The sequence below is a fragment of the Humulus lupulus genome, chromosome 1, assembly GCF_963169125.1.
Source record: "Humulus lupulus chromosome 1, drHumLupu1.1, whole genome shotgun sequence".
NCBI lineage: Eukaryota > Viridiplantae > Streptophyta > Magnoliopsida > Rosales > Cannabaceae > Humulus > Humulus lupulus.
The window spans coordinates 4161013-4178307 of NC_084793.1; the positions used below are offsets into that span (position 1 = coordinate 4161013).

General features: G+C 29.8%; 2 protein-coding genes across 2 annotated transcripts; one reads left to right on the plus strand and one right to left on the minus strand.

Annotated features, from left to right (window-relative positions):
• Positions 1–7948: 7948 nt before the first annotated feature.
• Positions 7949–9935, plus strand: LOC133783117 (cytochrome b5-like). Its single transcript, XM_062222659.1, has 3 exons — positions 7949–8193; positions 9101–9167; positions 9294–9935. The coding sequence occupies exons 1-3, from the start codon at positions 8107–8109 to the stop codon at positions 9548–9550; spliced, it is 411 nt and encodes a 136-aa protein (XP_062078643.1). The 5' UTR covers positions 7949–8106; the 3' UTR covers positions 9551–9935.
• A 4635-nt stretch (positions 9936–14570) lies between these two features.
• LOC133783128 (uncharacterized) lies at positions 14571–17295 on the minus strand. The gene is made up of 3 exons (XM_062222671.1): positions 17102–17295; positions 15160–15367; positions 14571–15072 (listed from the first exon to the last, which is right to left on the minus strand). The coding sequence occupies exons 2-3, from the start codon at positions 15349–15351 to the stop codon at positions 14929–14931; spliced, it is 336 nt and encodes a 111-aa protein (XP_062078655.1). The 5' UTR covers positions 15352–15367; positions 17102–17295; the 3' UTR covers positions 14571–14928.

Sequence of the window (17295 nt, forward strand, 5' to 3'; positions counted from 1 at the left end):
TTAGTAAAATCTTGTTTAAATTTAAAAATTCAAGCAAAAAATATTGATATATATATTCATCTGCCAAGATTTTGTTGCATGTCCTATACATTACATGGTATCTATAATAAATTTGATTTATATTAAAGGGATTAAATTGATAGAATATAGATTTAAGCTAAGAAATTAGTGTTCTTTAACTTGAAGAAGAATATGAAATCTAAGAAATTACAAGTATACAATAAGAGGTTGGAATGGAATGAAGATTCCTATTTTTGGGTTTGGTTTGGAGTTTGGAGCATGGTAATGAAATAATAATTCCTATGTTTAGTGGAATTTTCATTCCACTAAAACCATTGTAAATGAATCTTTTTCAAAATAATATTAGAAAAAAAAAAAGTGAAATGACCATTTTGTTGCAAATCTTTTTATTGAATATTAAAATAAAAGTCAAAGTACGAATATTTTTGTCAATACACCACTTATTTCATTCGGGTCTTACACCAAAAAGAATTCTAATTCCAATGCTCATTCCAAAACTTAACCAAACTTCATATATGATTCATATTACCACTTATTATCAAGAACTAGAAAATAATTGTTGAAATACTTGTGTTTAGATTTAAGTCATTGTCCAATTTACAATATGCAAAGTATACATCTCTAGGTCACACACGAGACAATGCTCCAAGAACTCACTCGACTCAACACACACTCACTCACTCGACTCAACACGAACACTCACACACACCAACTGGCGAACCCACGTGTTGCCAAGGGTGGGCAGTTGCTCATGCTGAATTGGTGAAAATCGTCTCTTTTTTTTTTAAGTGATTTTGCATTTTGGCTTACTTTTGATAATTTTTTGCAAAATGACATATGTTTAAAATTATTCTGCCAGTTGTTTAAATTTTTCGACCAGCTGTCTAAAATTTTCGACCGACTGATTTAATTTTTCGACCACTTGTTTAAATTAAATTATGAGATAAGTGTAAAATGACTTTAAAAAAGTGATCATTTTGCTAAGGAATCCAAATATATATATATATATATATATATATACTTTAGTTAAGAAAATAACACATTACTTGTTGCTGTGAAGGTTTGAACCCATGAAAGCTTGAATAAGTAATAATTAGGTTAAAAAAAATACAAAGTCCCACATTATTTAGATAGTAAATTTTGTTCTGATTTGCTTCAATATAATTACTCTATCAGACTGAATATAAATATCAAGTGTAATATATAGCTTTTGAAATTGTTATTGTTTTCAATGTGCTTGCGAGCTAAATGTAATATATCAATAAATATTATTTTTTAATTTAACATATATAATTTGGATAATAAAATATACATATATAATTTGGATAATAAAAATATAATTTATGTATGTTCTCAATAAATATTAAATGAATTATTGATTTTTTTTTGTTAATTTGTAAAGCATTGAAGCATAATTACAAATATTGGATCAAATATAACATTAACTTATTTTTTTATGTTAAATTTAGTACAAAATTTACATCTTGCAATCGAAATGGTTTAAGCAAATAAATTTTTACTATGATAGGTTTATTTAGTGATATGAAAAATAATTTAAGATACAGAAGTTATTCAAATATTAACTTACTAATTTATATTTATCTATCTATTATTTCAAAAACATTGAAAAAAGTGATCCTATAAAACTTATACAACTTGATTAAGTAAGGTAACTTCATTTAGCAATATTCACCATATTAGATAAATTTTTTAATATTATTTTCCTTTGTAATAAATAAGAGAAATGCTAAGGGGCATCACTGGTGTCCAACATCACAAGAATGTGGCATACCGCTATTGATGTAATCTAATATCGGGGTCTACACATTTGGATTTAATAAGTATTATGAGATATCGCTAATTAATTATAGAGTGACACCTTGTAATATCCAACATTTTCATAATACATTTATTTATTATAAATCAAAGTTTTAATACATAAAATGTACAAGTTTACAAATTTAAGAAATAGTAATGGAAAAATAGTGTTTAAAATTTGATTTTATGTTTTTAATGAGATTAAAGAGAGATAAACTTGAGTAGTCAAGTATTAGACCCAAATGTCATATAATTTTAATTGGAGATTTTTATAAAATTAAGAAAGTTTTGTTAAATGGCTTATTTGAAAAGAATTTTAGTATTTTGGGTCCAAGTGTAATTTTAAAAATAATTTAAAAAAAAAAAAAAGGCTTCAGCCTTTCTTTTTTACCCGAGCCCCTCTCTCTCTCTCCTCAGAAAATCTCTCTCTCTCTCTCTCTCTCGCGTGCGTGCGTCTGCCCGACCACCGAACGTCCACCGGCGATCACCGTTTATAGCCACGCGCCGGACCGTTGGATTCAGAGGCCTTCGAACTATTGACCCACGCGGGAATCTAGAGCTCACTAGCCGATTAAACACCTCAACTGGTCGATTTAAGTTCGGCCACCCCGCGACTTCAAAGTTGCGATTCGGCCACCTCGGGCATCCATTTGCCGATCCGTCACCACCATCGTGTTCCTCGTGTTGTGGGCTTCAAAACCCAATAACTTGTTCCTACATCTACCATAGTTGGGTGGTGGGCCCACCACGAGCCACCACGATCCACCGTAGATCGACGGTCGAAACTTAGTGTTCGAGGTTTTGAAGTACGTTTTGAGTCTGAGAAAATCATCGTTTGACTTGTTGTGGAACCCGATCACTTTGGTATAATTTCTTTGACCTATATATTGTGATTTAATTGTGATTGATTATAATAATTGTTATTATGTGTATTTATAGTATATAATTATACTGGCTGTCTGAGATTATATGTATTTTTGATACATGTTTTGATTTTGGAATTGTCCACTTTATAGCCGTTGTGTTGTCTAATTTTTAAAAAAATATTAAATATTAAATAAATTATAAAAATACATATTTAATTGATTTTCCATTAATATGGAAATTATTATGATTAATTAATTTTAATTATTATTGTTATTGTTTTGTTAAGTAAACAAGAATACAGATTCATATATATATATATGAAAAGTGTGATTTATAGTAAACCTATTATTTAACCATTATTATTGTATATTAATATTTGAATATTAAAATAATATCAAATATTAGTTTCTTACAGTTATTGATATTTGTACGACCAGTGAATTTTAGAGAAAGTATATTTATTATATCACTGAACTTGATATTATGACTAATTAATAATAATATAAATATTTATATTTTTATTATTATCATTATATTGATTATTACAATTTTATGTTAAAAATGTGATTTCTTTTATAAAATGACTATTTGAATATATATATTCATCTACGTATTGTTATTGAAGTATTTTGTTATTAATATTGAAGTAAGTTTATTTATAGACGATAATTATTATTGTTGTTGGGATTAATATTATTATTATCACAAGAGTACATTATCTTATGAGCAAAGTTTAAAACATGGTTTTATATGAAGAGTTATTTTCATTACGTTGATAATAATTATTATTATCATTTATATAGTTTCTAGTATTGTTAATATACACTATCAATAGTGTATATTTACGATTTTGATAGAATTCAATATATGATGTGCCTTGAATAGGATTTGTATGGATTTGATTGATTGACTCTTGGTGAGCAATTTTAAAATAAGCTAAGGACCTAAGGTAAGTAAATCTCACCTTTTGTGCTTACGTGTAAGATGCATGACTACATTGATTGTGTACATCTGATGAGTTAAGTATGGTATGATGATGATGCATATGATAAGTATGTGAAGAATGGTTATATGAACACCATAAGGGTGTTGTGTGATATGTAATTGATGAATTCTGTGATATGTGAAAGATGTCTTACTTGGTTAAGAATGATATGAATTATGTGCAAGTATGTGTTCTTATGTTGATGGATATGTGGATTACTTTATGTTCATGATTTGTTATATGTTATGATATATGAAGCGTTTAATTTTTTAGGCTGGAAACCTTAGACCCATAGCTCTACGTTAAGGTATAACAACGCCACCAACCCAAAACTTCATGTATTATGACTAAAGATGTTTTGAGTTATATGAGATGTGATACAATGCCTTGATTGAATACCATCAAACATGAATCATGAACATGAACATTGACATTTCAGCATCAGCATGTATGCATGGCATGTACAGTTATGTGATACATTATTATGTGATATAAGACCATGCATATAAATATGAGGAAAATTGTGAAATGCCTTGAAATGTCTTATGTGAAGTGAACATTTTAATGACACAAGGCTTAAGCAAAGTGATAATAAGATGTTTAAAAAGGGTGCCACTGTTTTGATGAAGCAATCAAGTAAGTTCAGTAAAGAAGACGAAAGTCTATAAGACTTATAGTGGCTGCCCACTAGTGTGGGCTAGGTCAGAGTTGACCATTCAGATATGTTTGCCATGTTTCCGTCTTTCTCCTCCATATGTGTAATAAGTATGGCAGCTATAGCAACGATGAAATGAGTGTTATGATAAGCCTAGCTGTGATGATGGCTAGCCGGAGGAGAACCCATGGGATTCTATATGATATGTGTAACAAGCCCTGCAGGCATTGACCGAATCAAACAGTGTGCACAAGTGATATTGGGCCCATAAAAATGTGAAACTAAAAGAAAGAGCATAAAAGTAAAGTTTGAAAGTGCATGAGCAATAAATGAAATGCATAAGTATATAAGTCAGCATATTAGTATATGTGCACTACAAACTCACGACATTCATGTGTATGTGTATGCATGAGATTTGCTTACTGAGAGTTAGCTCATTATGTTATTTTCCAACATTTTTCCAGGTGTGGCTTTAGCTGTTGAGCAACTTGTGGAGCACGGACTCAGTAGCAATGCAATAATGGTTTAGAGTTTTCATATAGCTGCCTTAAATTTAAAGTATTCATACGTGTAATAATTTCTACTAATAAATTTATATAAAAGTCATAAATTTTTATGTATTTCTTCGTATCATTTTATTTAATTCTTTTAGTCAAGAGCCTAACATACTCGTAAACTCTAGAATTACGAGTATGTGGCGAACGTACCCTACTTTAGGGACGTTACACACCTCATGTGGTGTTGGGCACCTTAAGGTGCCAAATAGCAACATTCAATAAATAAAGTATTAATTATTTAATTAAGATTTAACTTAGACCTTGATTCTGCCTATTTTTATTTTTATTTATATGTTTTTTTTAAATAGCTAATTTATATGTTTGATACCTTCAAATTTATCTTAAAAGATTTTTATACATGTACTTTTTTTTTCATTTGCTTTTCCTACCCTATTTATTTCTCTTTATGCATCTATCGTTACTCTTTTTATTTTCTTCTTCAAACACTTTTCTATTTAGCTTTCTTGTAGTCTTTCTCACTATTTTCATTTATGCTTCTTCTTTTCTATTAAACTTTATTTTCATTTTGTTTTGTCCCAAATTGGGAATTAAAATGCCCTTTTTTAAGGAATTTGTTGTTTATATTATATGCTTTTTTTTTAACTTGACAAAAATCAAATAGTAACACAAAGAATAAAAAAAACACACATCAATGTTCGATAATGATCTCTTGAGGCATTCATTTTGGAAGTTAGTGGAAATTAGTATTTTGAACTCTAAAGAGTTAATATTAAAAAGAACTAATGTATTTCGATTAAAAATAAATAAATAACAATATAGAAGAAGTGCCAAACTTACAGAGTCGGAAGAAAATTACTAAAATATCCATTGGGTTAAAATTAAAGGATAATTATCCTCTACCAAAACAAATCTCATTGAAATTTAAAATTAAAATTAATAAAAATGTCACATATTATATAATTTGCTCAAAATTGACAAGGGAAAAGACATAAAATTACTCTAATTTTTTAATCAAATATATATTAACCCATAAAAGCATGCGGTGAAGCAAATGAAGAAAGATATAATAAAGAAAAACTGTGATAGTTTCTTAGTAAAATATTATAAATATTTTATTTTAAATAATAATAATTAGGACACACAAAATTTAACTTCACGTATATATGTATTTTTTAAATTGTGCTCCTATTATTTTAAAAGGTGTAAAATATTTCATGAAAAAAAATAGTAGTAAGTCTTATACATATTTGACAATTAGGCATTATTAAATATTTATATTTTAAAATATTATAAATTATTATGTATTAAACAATTAGGTATAAAAATATAGGAAATATCTACAATAATGTATGCATTTTTACTATACCAACGGGGCATGATCTGATTTTAAGCACATAAATCAATTATGATTCCAATTTTTTTAATGATAAGTGTTCGCTGGAGTTATAATAGACATCCTATAAATTTTCAGAAAAATTCCAAATAATTTACGGTAATGAAATCATGAATCAAATAGTATATGTCATCTTTTTTTATATGCGTGCAAAAAAGATTATTTAAACAAACATCGTAAATTATCTATAATTTTTGAAAATTTGCAAGAGACTTATTATGACTAATGAACACCGTCATAACAAAAAAAAAAACTATGCACCTAAATTAAGATTGTGTGTCCTACTGGTAAGGTTAAAAATGTATACATTACTCTAAACTCTTCCTAAAAATATAAAAGAGCATAATAAAAATCATATTTAGCATAGCTATGAAGTATTTTCACATCTTATAGTGCGAACGTTCTTATCATTATTAGAGCATCTCCAACCACACTAGTTAATTAATAGTTAAATTTTAGCCAAAATAATTAAAAAGTTGCTATAGCTAATCTTTTTCTTAAACTTCTTCCAACTAGGCTCTCTGTTATAAGGAGAGTATTATTTTAATAATTTATATAATTAATTATTTTATTATCTTGAATTTATACAGAATATATATACTGCCAACAATGCTTTTATGTCCCCTTCTTATTAATTATTATTATTAAAATAATGTCATTAATTTGGCTAGCTTTTCACACTTGTTATATTTGGCTAGTCTAAAAATAAATTGTTATAGCTAGGATGACGGAGTTATGGTTGGAGTAAAAAAATGTCATATTATTAGCTAAAATGACTAATTTTATCACATGACTAGTGTGATTGGAGTTGCTCGTAAATAATTTATATATAATAATATAAAGGTTTAACTAATTGACAACAAATATTGTAACTGTCCCATTAATAGCTAATTCATGTAACGATCACTTATGATCTTATAAATTGACATATTTTATTTCTAGTGCATATAAACTTTAGGGTGCTTCTTTAGGGCAACCCCATTTTTGAATGTAACACCTTTCTTCTATTTTCAATCTCTGAATGATTTTCGGTGTAATTTTTTTTTAATTATTGTGTACATTGTAGCTATTCAGAGTATTCGATAGATTTTGAAGAAGTTTTGAATAATTTATTGTGTCGGAAAAATAGTTCAAACAGATTATCTTCCACGCGCATAAAATAAAAGCAATCACGTGTGCAACAAACTATTCGAATCATGTTTTCGACATTGTAAATTATCTGGAATTTTATGAATATTTGTAAGATGTTCTAAATAACTACAATATACACGATTATAAAAAAAATATATAACAAAAAAATATCCAAACATCAAAAACAGTACGCTATATACCGATACACCCAAAAATAGGGGTGCATTGTAGAATTTCCCTAGACTGTATTAACCTAAACATTTAAATTATAGTGTTAGTTTTATGGTCGCACAAATTACTTGCATATCCATATAATTATTTCTCTTCTTTGAAATTTTCAAACCAACTCAAAAGAAGAGTAGAGTTTTGTTTTTATTAATTTGCTAAACTCGAGGGTATTTTTGTAATTTTATGAAGCTGAAACGAGGCAAATCTATAAATCCAATAAAATTGAGGGGGGAAAATGAAATTTGGTAGGGTGGGGTTGGTGACAAGCGAGAAGGTTGAAAAGTCCATCTCATTCGCCCACCTATTAATATCACCAACCACAAAAATTACACTTTCAAATCCAAACCAAACGTTGATCTCACCAACTACTCTTCTTCTTCTCTCTATCGATATTCAAAGCCAAAAAGGCTCTCTTCTGGTCTGGAGTGTGCGTGGCACGAACTCTCGATCAACTTCAAACCTCGAGTCGAGAGAGAGACACCCTTAAAATATGGGCGGAGACAAAAAAGTTTACACCTTTGCTGAGTGTGCTGAATTTAACAGCCGCGACAAATGTTGGCTCGTCATCCGCGGAAAGGTTTTTTTATTGAATTGATTTGATTTTCGATCTTGGTTTCTATTGTTCTTTTCTGGGTATTTTTTGGTTTGAATTGTTGTTGTAAGACCGGTTTAGATTTATTGGGATTGTTCGTATTGGATCTGGGTGGGTGTTCATTGTTCTGAATTGGGTGTTTGGGATGGGATATAATTGCTCTGTGACTTTTTCGGTGAATAAGTTGATCAAGTTTTTACTTTTGATGGTGGTTTGATCTGGATTTTATTTTACTTTTCTATGATTACTTTGTTCATATATTTTTATGATTTGAATTCTTTACCATAAAGTATGATTTTGAAGGGCTTTATGAAATTGGTATCTGATTCTTAGAAAAGGGTTGACTTGTTTCAGCCTTTTTTGTAATTTTAGCTTGTGAAGGATCTTAGAGTCATTTTTTTTTTAGGTTGATAAAAGATAGGCCTAAAGTATCTTTGTATTTATTATCCAGATCAATTTTAATTCAGATCTATGGATTGTACTTTATGATTCTTATTACTGATAAGGACCTAACAATTGGGTACTTGAAATTGACATATAATGGGAGGAGAGTAAATTAGAATGCTTAAGATACGTATTGCTAACTTGTTTGCTGTGACTTGAATAGGCCATTTTGGCTACTTATCAGATTATTCTGGCTGCTGAGTCCTTTTCGTATGTCCCTTTATATTGTTAGGAATAGGATCCACACATACCATGTATAAAAGTTTATCTTCAAATTCATCAAAATTTCCACGGAACTTTAGTGGTCATTATTCATTTGTACTCAAGTATTCACTTAATTGTGCCATATAGGGTCATGTGGAGCAATAGGGGTGTGTAGTTTGACTTCAAAATTAGGCAACCAACATGTTATGCTTAGACTTTTAAAGTTTTCCATTTGTTGGGACAGGTATTTGATGTGACAAAATTCTTGGATGATCATCCTGGTGGTGATGATGTCATACTATCTACCACAGGTTCATGACAGCTATTCATTTCCCTTGTTCTAAGCACAACAAACAAGATTTTCTTTTCTCAAAGTTATTAAGATGTGAGAAACTTGTGTTGATTCTCATACCAAAATGTTTGTATGGTTCTTCCAGGAAAGGATGCAACTAACGATTTTGAGGACGTGGGACATAGTACAAGTGCCTACTCAATGATGGATGAGTTCTACATAGGAGATATTGACACATCAACCATTCCCTCTAAGGTGACATACACACCACCAAAACAGCCTCAATACAACCAGGACAAGACACCAGAGTTCATCATCAAGATCCTCCAATTACTTGTTCCCCTTCTAATTTTGGGTGTAGCCGTGGGAATCCGCTTCTACACCAAGTCAGCTCAAGCTTAAGAAAATGAGGTTGAGTTTTTCAATAGTAATTTGGAAAAAATGAAAAAGGGAAAAAAAAAAGAAAATTGATGATAAATAAGGTGATGATATAAAGGGTGTGAGGAGGAGACACCCTCTTGTTATTTTGAGTTGGTCAGTAGGATGGTTCACTCTTGTTCCTGGTAATTGTTTGTGCTTGCTTTTCTTTTGTAATTTTTCTCTGAAATCTCACATTGTCTTCTTTACAATTTCCATTATGTACTCTTCATTGATGATCTCACAAGCTTGACTATTGAGTCATCTTGCTATTTGGAACAATGGGCTTAATTTTGAGTCTATTTTTTTTTTTAATTTGAGAAATGAAAAGACTAAGAGCAGCCATTTTCTAGCCTTAGTTTTTGTACTAGTGCCAATCTATGGATCAATACCAGCTGCAACTACCTGGAATTTGATTAGTTGGTTTGTGGCTAGTGGTAGTTGCTGCCTTGTCTGATAATGCACCTTTTGAAAAGTTTGAGTTGGAGGTGTTTGACAAATGACCTTAAAGAAAAAGGATTGTGGGATTTTGACTACTTTACTCTCTTATTTAACTTTTATACTTTTATTTATAAAAGTTAGAATAGCAACCACCTTCTCACTTAAAATAAGAGTAAGCATCTATTGGACTAAAATAATAACAATCGTGACAAAGCTCCTTTGAACAAAAGATTAAAATAAAATAAAAGGGTACTTAATTTTTTATTTTTTATTTTAATTTGAAATTTGTAGAATACATTCATGTAGGATGAGCGTATGTGTTTAGTGGGGTCCGGGACACTAATTTTTTTTCTTAATAGTTGGCCTTTGTTATCTAATTATGGCTTCCTCTTTTATAAGGTGTGGTTGGCTAAGCTTAAGAGAAGCTACTCTTTGTAGTGTATAGGAAAATGATTTTTTTAAGTAAAAAAGATTTTTTGGATGGTCGATCCAACCAAACTATAAGAGCTTCTAGGTTTAAAAGTAAAAAAAAAGGCTTTTGAAAGTTTGAGTAATGATATGTGCACTCAAAATATACACATAAACATTACACACAGTGGCAGTTTAACATAGTCAATCACATTAATTAAAACTGAGACCCATTGTTTTAAAAAGCAGTGGCACGTCAATGTATGTAATGTTTGGGTGCATATTTTGGATGCACATATCATTACTCTTAAAGTTTTGTCAACCAAACCCTTAAGCTCTCACTAATTTTTGTCTTTGTTATTATCAAGTATAGAGCACAGAATGAGAATCGACCCAAAGTGTTCGGTTTATGGCCTCTTTCAAGAAACCACATATCACGGTCTCATTGGGTGTAAATCTTTGAAGAGTATTCTCCAAGACTCGCATTTTGTAACACCGAGGTCTTTTCCTGTCCGCATGACTTTTTTTGTGGCTAGATTTTTCAAATTCACTTATGAACTTTTAAAATATGGAAATTATGTAGGATATTAGGATGCGACTTTTTTTTTCATTTGTTTTCATAAATATGGATGTTTGTAGATTTTGTATAAATTATGCTTTTTTTTTTAAATAAAAATAATTATGTGGATAAAAATTTCCATATATTTTGTGTTTGTAGTAAGCTTCTAATGGGTTTCAGTCATCATTTAGGCAATGCCTTGAATACAAAAAATTTGGGATCCTTTACAAAGTGTGCCTAAACTTATTTATAGATGGCTGAGGGCAACTAATTTACTAATTAGGATTAATTACAATTATTTTACCATAATTGAGTCTTAAATGAACAATAAATGGTAAATTTTATTAGTCAATCTGCTGGTGGGCCCCTGCATATCTCAGTGGGTCCTACTACGAATCTACGATGAATCAATCGACTATTTTTTTTTTGGGCAATATGCTTTTGATAGTGTCAGCCTACTATTCATTAAGGAATATAATATTTTTTTTCTTTTCCAAAAACCATATTAAATATAAAAAATTCCCCATTGGTTAAATATTTAAATTTATTTCAAATTAAATGTTCAGTTTAAGTTATGGAATATGAAGAGTTACATTTTTAAAATATTAAAAGTTTTTTTTTTTTGTAATTTTTAAAAAATTAACCGATTATTTACTTAAATACAGAAAAATTAGCTATACTATTAGAAGAAAAAAAATCAAAAGATCTCTTTCAAATTAATTTTATTAATATTTGTTGCTTAAAATTCATTAATTACCAAATTTTTTTATTGGCTGAAATAATGAATTTTTTTAAGGCTTTAATTAATTCCCTATTTTCAAGAAAGAGAGTATTAATAATTGTATTTTGTATTGGTTATGATGTTTTGTTAGGGGAAATATGCAAATGTTTAATTTTATTGACATTTTGTTTTAATAAATTTTTGCAATCAATATCTAATATCTGTGTTGATGATAGGAATTATAAAAAGTTGTAATCTTACATTGTCTTGGAAAAGATATGGAATTAAATATATATAACCGTTTCTAGAAATAAAAAAAAATTAAGATTAATAATTACTAGAAGGAAGATAAAGATCTTATAATTGGCCATTTATTTTATTTTTTTCCATTTAAGAAAGCCAATGTCTTCTTCTTAATTTCTAGTGCTCTCTCATTATCTTCAATCTAAGTCTAGCACATTTATATATTACAGATTGTCATAATTAACTTTGAACACAACTCATTTGCAAGGGTAACATCTATTCACTATACGATTTAAATATTGTGTTATATTTTGCACAAAAATAATTATGTGATATATTTGATACAATTTTTAGTATTAAGTTTGAATGCACAATTGTAAAAAGTGATACAAAAATTAATATTTTAATAATGTTCATTTGTTTTTTATTGAAAATATACAAAATACTCATTCATGTGAATTTCAAATCCTAATGGTTAACAATAAAGATGATAACAAAAGCTAAAAATATAATATTTATTTCGAAATTGGCATTATTAATTAGCCAACTAATAGTATTTGGCAAGATAGTGATCATTAATGCTTAAGAAATGAATCAGGAAAGAACATGTGTGAACAAGGAATGGAGAATAAAATAGACATGAAATATTGTAATGAATCTTATATATTGATTTTTTTTAATTATTTAATTAATTTAATATGTGACTGTCATGTTAGCACGTAGTCCATTCACTAAGTTTAAAAAAATAAAAGATAACATTAATTAAAATCTTCAAATATAGATCATTGAATCTTAGTCCAAGGACTATTATTAAACAACTCATTCATGGTGAAAAAATTCAATCACTATTAAAAATAAATTCATATATTTATATGTTTTTCTACTGAAGAAGGGGGTTGGTGAAGATGAAGGTTAGTCAAGAAGAAGAAGCATGTAACTAAAACTACCATCAAAAGATCAATGGCGCCCTCAAGGTTGATGATGATCAGAAAAAACGGAGGTGTTGGTGATTGGATACAATGAGATCAATTAGGTCCACAAATTTTTAATAAATTCAAATAATTTAAGGTGCCAAAATCAGAATTCAAATAGTTTATTACACTCGTGTTTTTTATACGAGCGTGAAAAAAGCTTTTTGAATTTTGATTTCAACACTCTAAATTATTCAGAATTTTTTTAAAAATTGTGAGAAATCTTCTATAACTATATTATACACAACTTATCAATGTATACCTATAGCAAAAGCTCCCATATATATTGAGGCAAAAAAAAAAAAAGCTCCCATATATATAGTTATTGTATTTTTACCTTAGTCGTATTGAAAAACTAGAAAGAAGTGGTTAATTTCAAGGCTAATAAAAAACAAGCTCATGTATATCTTATAGGTAATTTATAGTTAAAATATTATTCCCCAAATATAGTTGAATTCAGAATCTCAAAATGTTGTATTTCTCATTAAAATATCCGTATAAACCAATCTGCTTAGACTATCTGTACTCTTGTTATTTTGAGCTTGATTTGACCATTATTTGCCTCAGTTATTGATTTATTTGTTTTGAGAAAACCAACATTTGGATAAGGCCAACAAAGAACCATTAAGATAAGAACGAGAAAGACCTTGCAATAAAATAAAATCCTAATTTTTAACCCATTAATATTCTAGCTTTACGAAAAAGAAAAGAGAAAAACTTGGCAATCAAATTGAAGTTTGAATATTTTTTTATTATGTAATAACATTTAGCAAAGGTTGGAATCAATAGCACACAAAGTGAAAAGATTACAAACACAATAATAAGACATAAATAAAGATCAAGATTAGGCAAGAGAGTTTGGAAGAATAGAAACTCAAAACAAAAAATATTACTAGTATTACAACACCAAAAGAAACAGAAGAAGAGAAGAAAGTACTTGTAAAAACAAAAGAAATTCTATGTTGTTTCTGATTATTATGTCTTTATCTTATTATTTCATTGAACAGATCAAATCATGAACACATTTTTGGTATTCAATTAGAATTTAGAATACAAAATATCATAATAATGGTATAACTTGAATCACTTTTTGTTTTGATTGATATTCTATCCAAAACTCCTTAAGCCTAAGGGGAATTTATCACCCCTTTCTGTTTGTATCTATTGCAAATTTCGATTGAACCCATCAAAAATTACAATATCCAAATGTTATAATTTTGTAAACAACATTTACAGACTAAATAGAAAACTATTGCAAAATGTCATACATATTTTTGTGTAATTTTTTCAAATATTTTGGGATTTTATCAACCCTATCATTCTCAGCCTAATGCTATTTATTAGGATGAAAATATGTACTAATGTATTACAAGATCATTCATTATTGGGTGTTTATGATTTGGAGGGTTATAAATACTAATGTATTTGACCAACTAGATGACACATCACCTAGTAGTACATAAGCTCGACAACACATCACCTAGCGTTTCTTGGCCGATGTGTCGCTACACAATGAGCGACACCTCGCCACGTCCCTCCAAAATGTCTTTCTCTATTGGCTTTTAAAAGTGCCAAAACATGCAACAATTCTAAAAGTAACTTCTATCAATTATACACATTATAAATTATATAGTGTCATGTACACTAGTTATATACATTACATTTGTTTCAAATTCAAATTCAAATTCAAATCAAATATGCAACTCACTTACACATTTATGAATGTAAGTTACAATTCTACAACCATAACATATCAAATTTATAACTATGAAAATTAGACAGTGAGGCATTCATAAAAGAAAACCAAATAATATACATTAATAAGATATTAGATTAAATTGTATAGGTAAATAGGTAAATAGATGGACTACTCAACTGCATTTCACTTCTGGGGAAAAAACAAATTATTACTATAACTCAAACCAGATATAATATTCGATGCACAACCAGATGGAAATTGGCAGTACAGGAAGATTGTCTTCTTGACAATAAACTCACATCTGAAAACTGAGACCTGACCTTAAGAAGAAGTACTTGCAGAAGGTGGACTAGAAGGAGGTAGATGACTTATGACTAGTGGGGGACGCAATGCTCGGTGGTTTACCAGATTTTGTTTCCGGGCCTTGTACATCTCTTCCGTCTCAATAACAACTAATCTCTTTACCTGCAGTAGTAGATACAAACATGCTAAATGTAAGTAACCAAACACTGATGAGAAAATTCATCAAAGGAATGGGAGCTGATGGAAAACCTGTTGGAGCATTCCCCTAACAGTAGGAGTGTTCCATCGCATGACAGTTCGGTTGCACTTGCCGAGACGTAATGCCTCTAGAGTACGCCTGTGAAGTTTCCTAGTTCCTGGAATACCTCTCACCAAGGTGATATAAAGATTAGGACTCCATTCAATTGGGACAGCTGCTTTGAAAGCCTTGAAGGCATTCATGTTTGTGCCTTGGAACCTACACATACCAAAATGATGCCTAAGCAATAACACTCTCATAATTGTAAATTTAATCTTCAATTGAAGTGCTAAAAACTGTAGTGAACTAAAATAAAACAAAAAGATAACACAAGAAATCAGAATTTATAACTAGGAAATGCAATCCTCTTTTGCATTTTCCATTCAGAATCTATAAAATGCGCCATCCATCATTGTAAACATTCACGAGATCCCTATCAATTGTAATGCGTGAAAGAAACAAATACGAGGGATGCAACACTACACAATGATTTGCAAATCCTCTTGCTCCTCAAATCTAATAAACAACTCATCAATATCAATCATCTTTGCACACATAAAAGCCTATGCCGACTGACTAAATCCCACAGCAAAAATATTACTACCTCCCACATTTTCAATCCCATTACCACTTTCTTTTGAAAAAAAAAAATCGCTTCCCATCCTCCAATCTAAATGGATATATCCGAAAATGGTTGTTCAATGGTACTCAAAGGTAATAGTCCCATTTTTCCAACTATAAGCAGCGTAATCCTCACAGTAATTGCACGCAGCCTTAGAGTCAGTTGAGTCATCCTCATTTCTAGTAAGATGTTCCCAAACTTCAGATTGTTTCCTAGCTTTCCTTTTGAACTTAGACAATGGGGGTTTAGAATTAGAAGAATCAATTGAAGGAGTTTCCAAAAATGATGCCTCACTATTATGCTCTATCCAATAATTATAACATGTGATTATCAGATCAGTACACAGCACAAAATGAATAACTTAGTCATCAGTTCAACACACAAAAATACAAATTAATAAATGAACACAAGTTAGGTCCAAGAAATGTACCGAAGGTCAAAGGCGAGGGAACAATGAAGGTCTAGTTTACTTTAGGGGTGAGTGCGGTGTGGGTAAGCGGTGAAAACATGAAAAACATTAACCAATCCACGAAGTGTGGTTAAGTAAAAAAAATTCCTAAGAATTAAGTTACTAATTAAAAGTTCAACAATTTCAATATATAAAATCCAAACACAAATTTGGTCCTTGAGTAACTCCAAATAACAAGACTGCCAACTTAACAAAGGAAATATAAAAGGAAATAAAAACACAATCCAACTTGGATAAATATATATATATAATCAACTAAGAATAAAAATTAATCCACAACAAGAATTCTTTAAGTCCAGAATACTTCTACTTTCTAAGAATTGATCATCCTGCCAACAATTGAAAAAAAACTCAAGTTCACAACATCAATCTGAAGTACTAACTATAACACAAAAAGCAAGGCACATTCATATCATTGTCCTCTTAAGCTTCATTGTAAGTTTCAGCAACATATATCCCTAATTCTTTGCTCTTTTGTCCAAGAATCGCAGTACATATCAAGTGAACAAAACATTAAGAGAACAATAGGTGCATTGTAATTGAAGTCACACAAGCTTAACACAATTATTGTTTAATATTCGAACCCAGAAAAGATCACAACTACTCTATTGCTCATAATTGACATTAAAGATATTGCGAAAATGTATATAATAATAAAGATTGAGTCCGGCAATCACATTTTAAGTCAGAAATTAAATCACTAGGTTAGAAAGAAAAAAAAATTAAATAGACAATATACAGTTCTAATAATATTCCTAAATCTAAAATCAAGATGGGAGTGTATACAAAAACTCTAAATAGTATCTTCATACCGTATAGACCATAGTAAAGAAACCTTTTTTTACTCTAAATAGTGAAATACCTCCGCCTGAGCGAAGAACGACGCCGCTGCTGAACGGAGACGCCGTGAGGGAGCCTGAGATTGAGAAAATGTCAAGTTGTGTGCCTGTTCATCAGTGGAGGTCGCCTGAGAGTAGACCCTTGCCGTGACCGACGACCGAGAGAGATTGACTGAGAGCGAGGCAGGCGGCTACTGAGAGTGCTTTTTTAGGGTTT

Excerpts from the sequence above, each read along its gene's own strand:
- LOC133783128 (XM_062222671.1), bottom strand. The coding sequence starts at position 15,351 with ATGAATGCCTTCAAGGCTTTCAAAGCAGCTGTCCCAATTGAATGGAGT. Across the intron at positions 15,073-15,159 it reads TTAGGGGAATGCTCCAACAG|GTAAAGAGATTAGTTGTTAT; the intron begins GTTTTCCATCAG and ends CTACTACTGCAG.
- LOC133783117 (XM_062222659.1), top strand. The coding sequence starts at position 8,107 with ATGGGCGGAGACAAAAAAGTTTACACCTTTGCTGAGTGTGCTGAATTT. Across the intron at positions 8,194-9,100 it reads GGCTCGTCATCCGCGGAAAG|GTATTTGATGTGACAAAATT; the intron begins GTTTTTTTATTG and ends TTGTTGGGACAG. Across the intron at positions 9,168-9,293 it reads TGTCATACTATCTACCACAG|GAAAGGATGCAACTAACGAT; the intron begins GTTCATGACAGC and ends TGGTTCTTCCAG.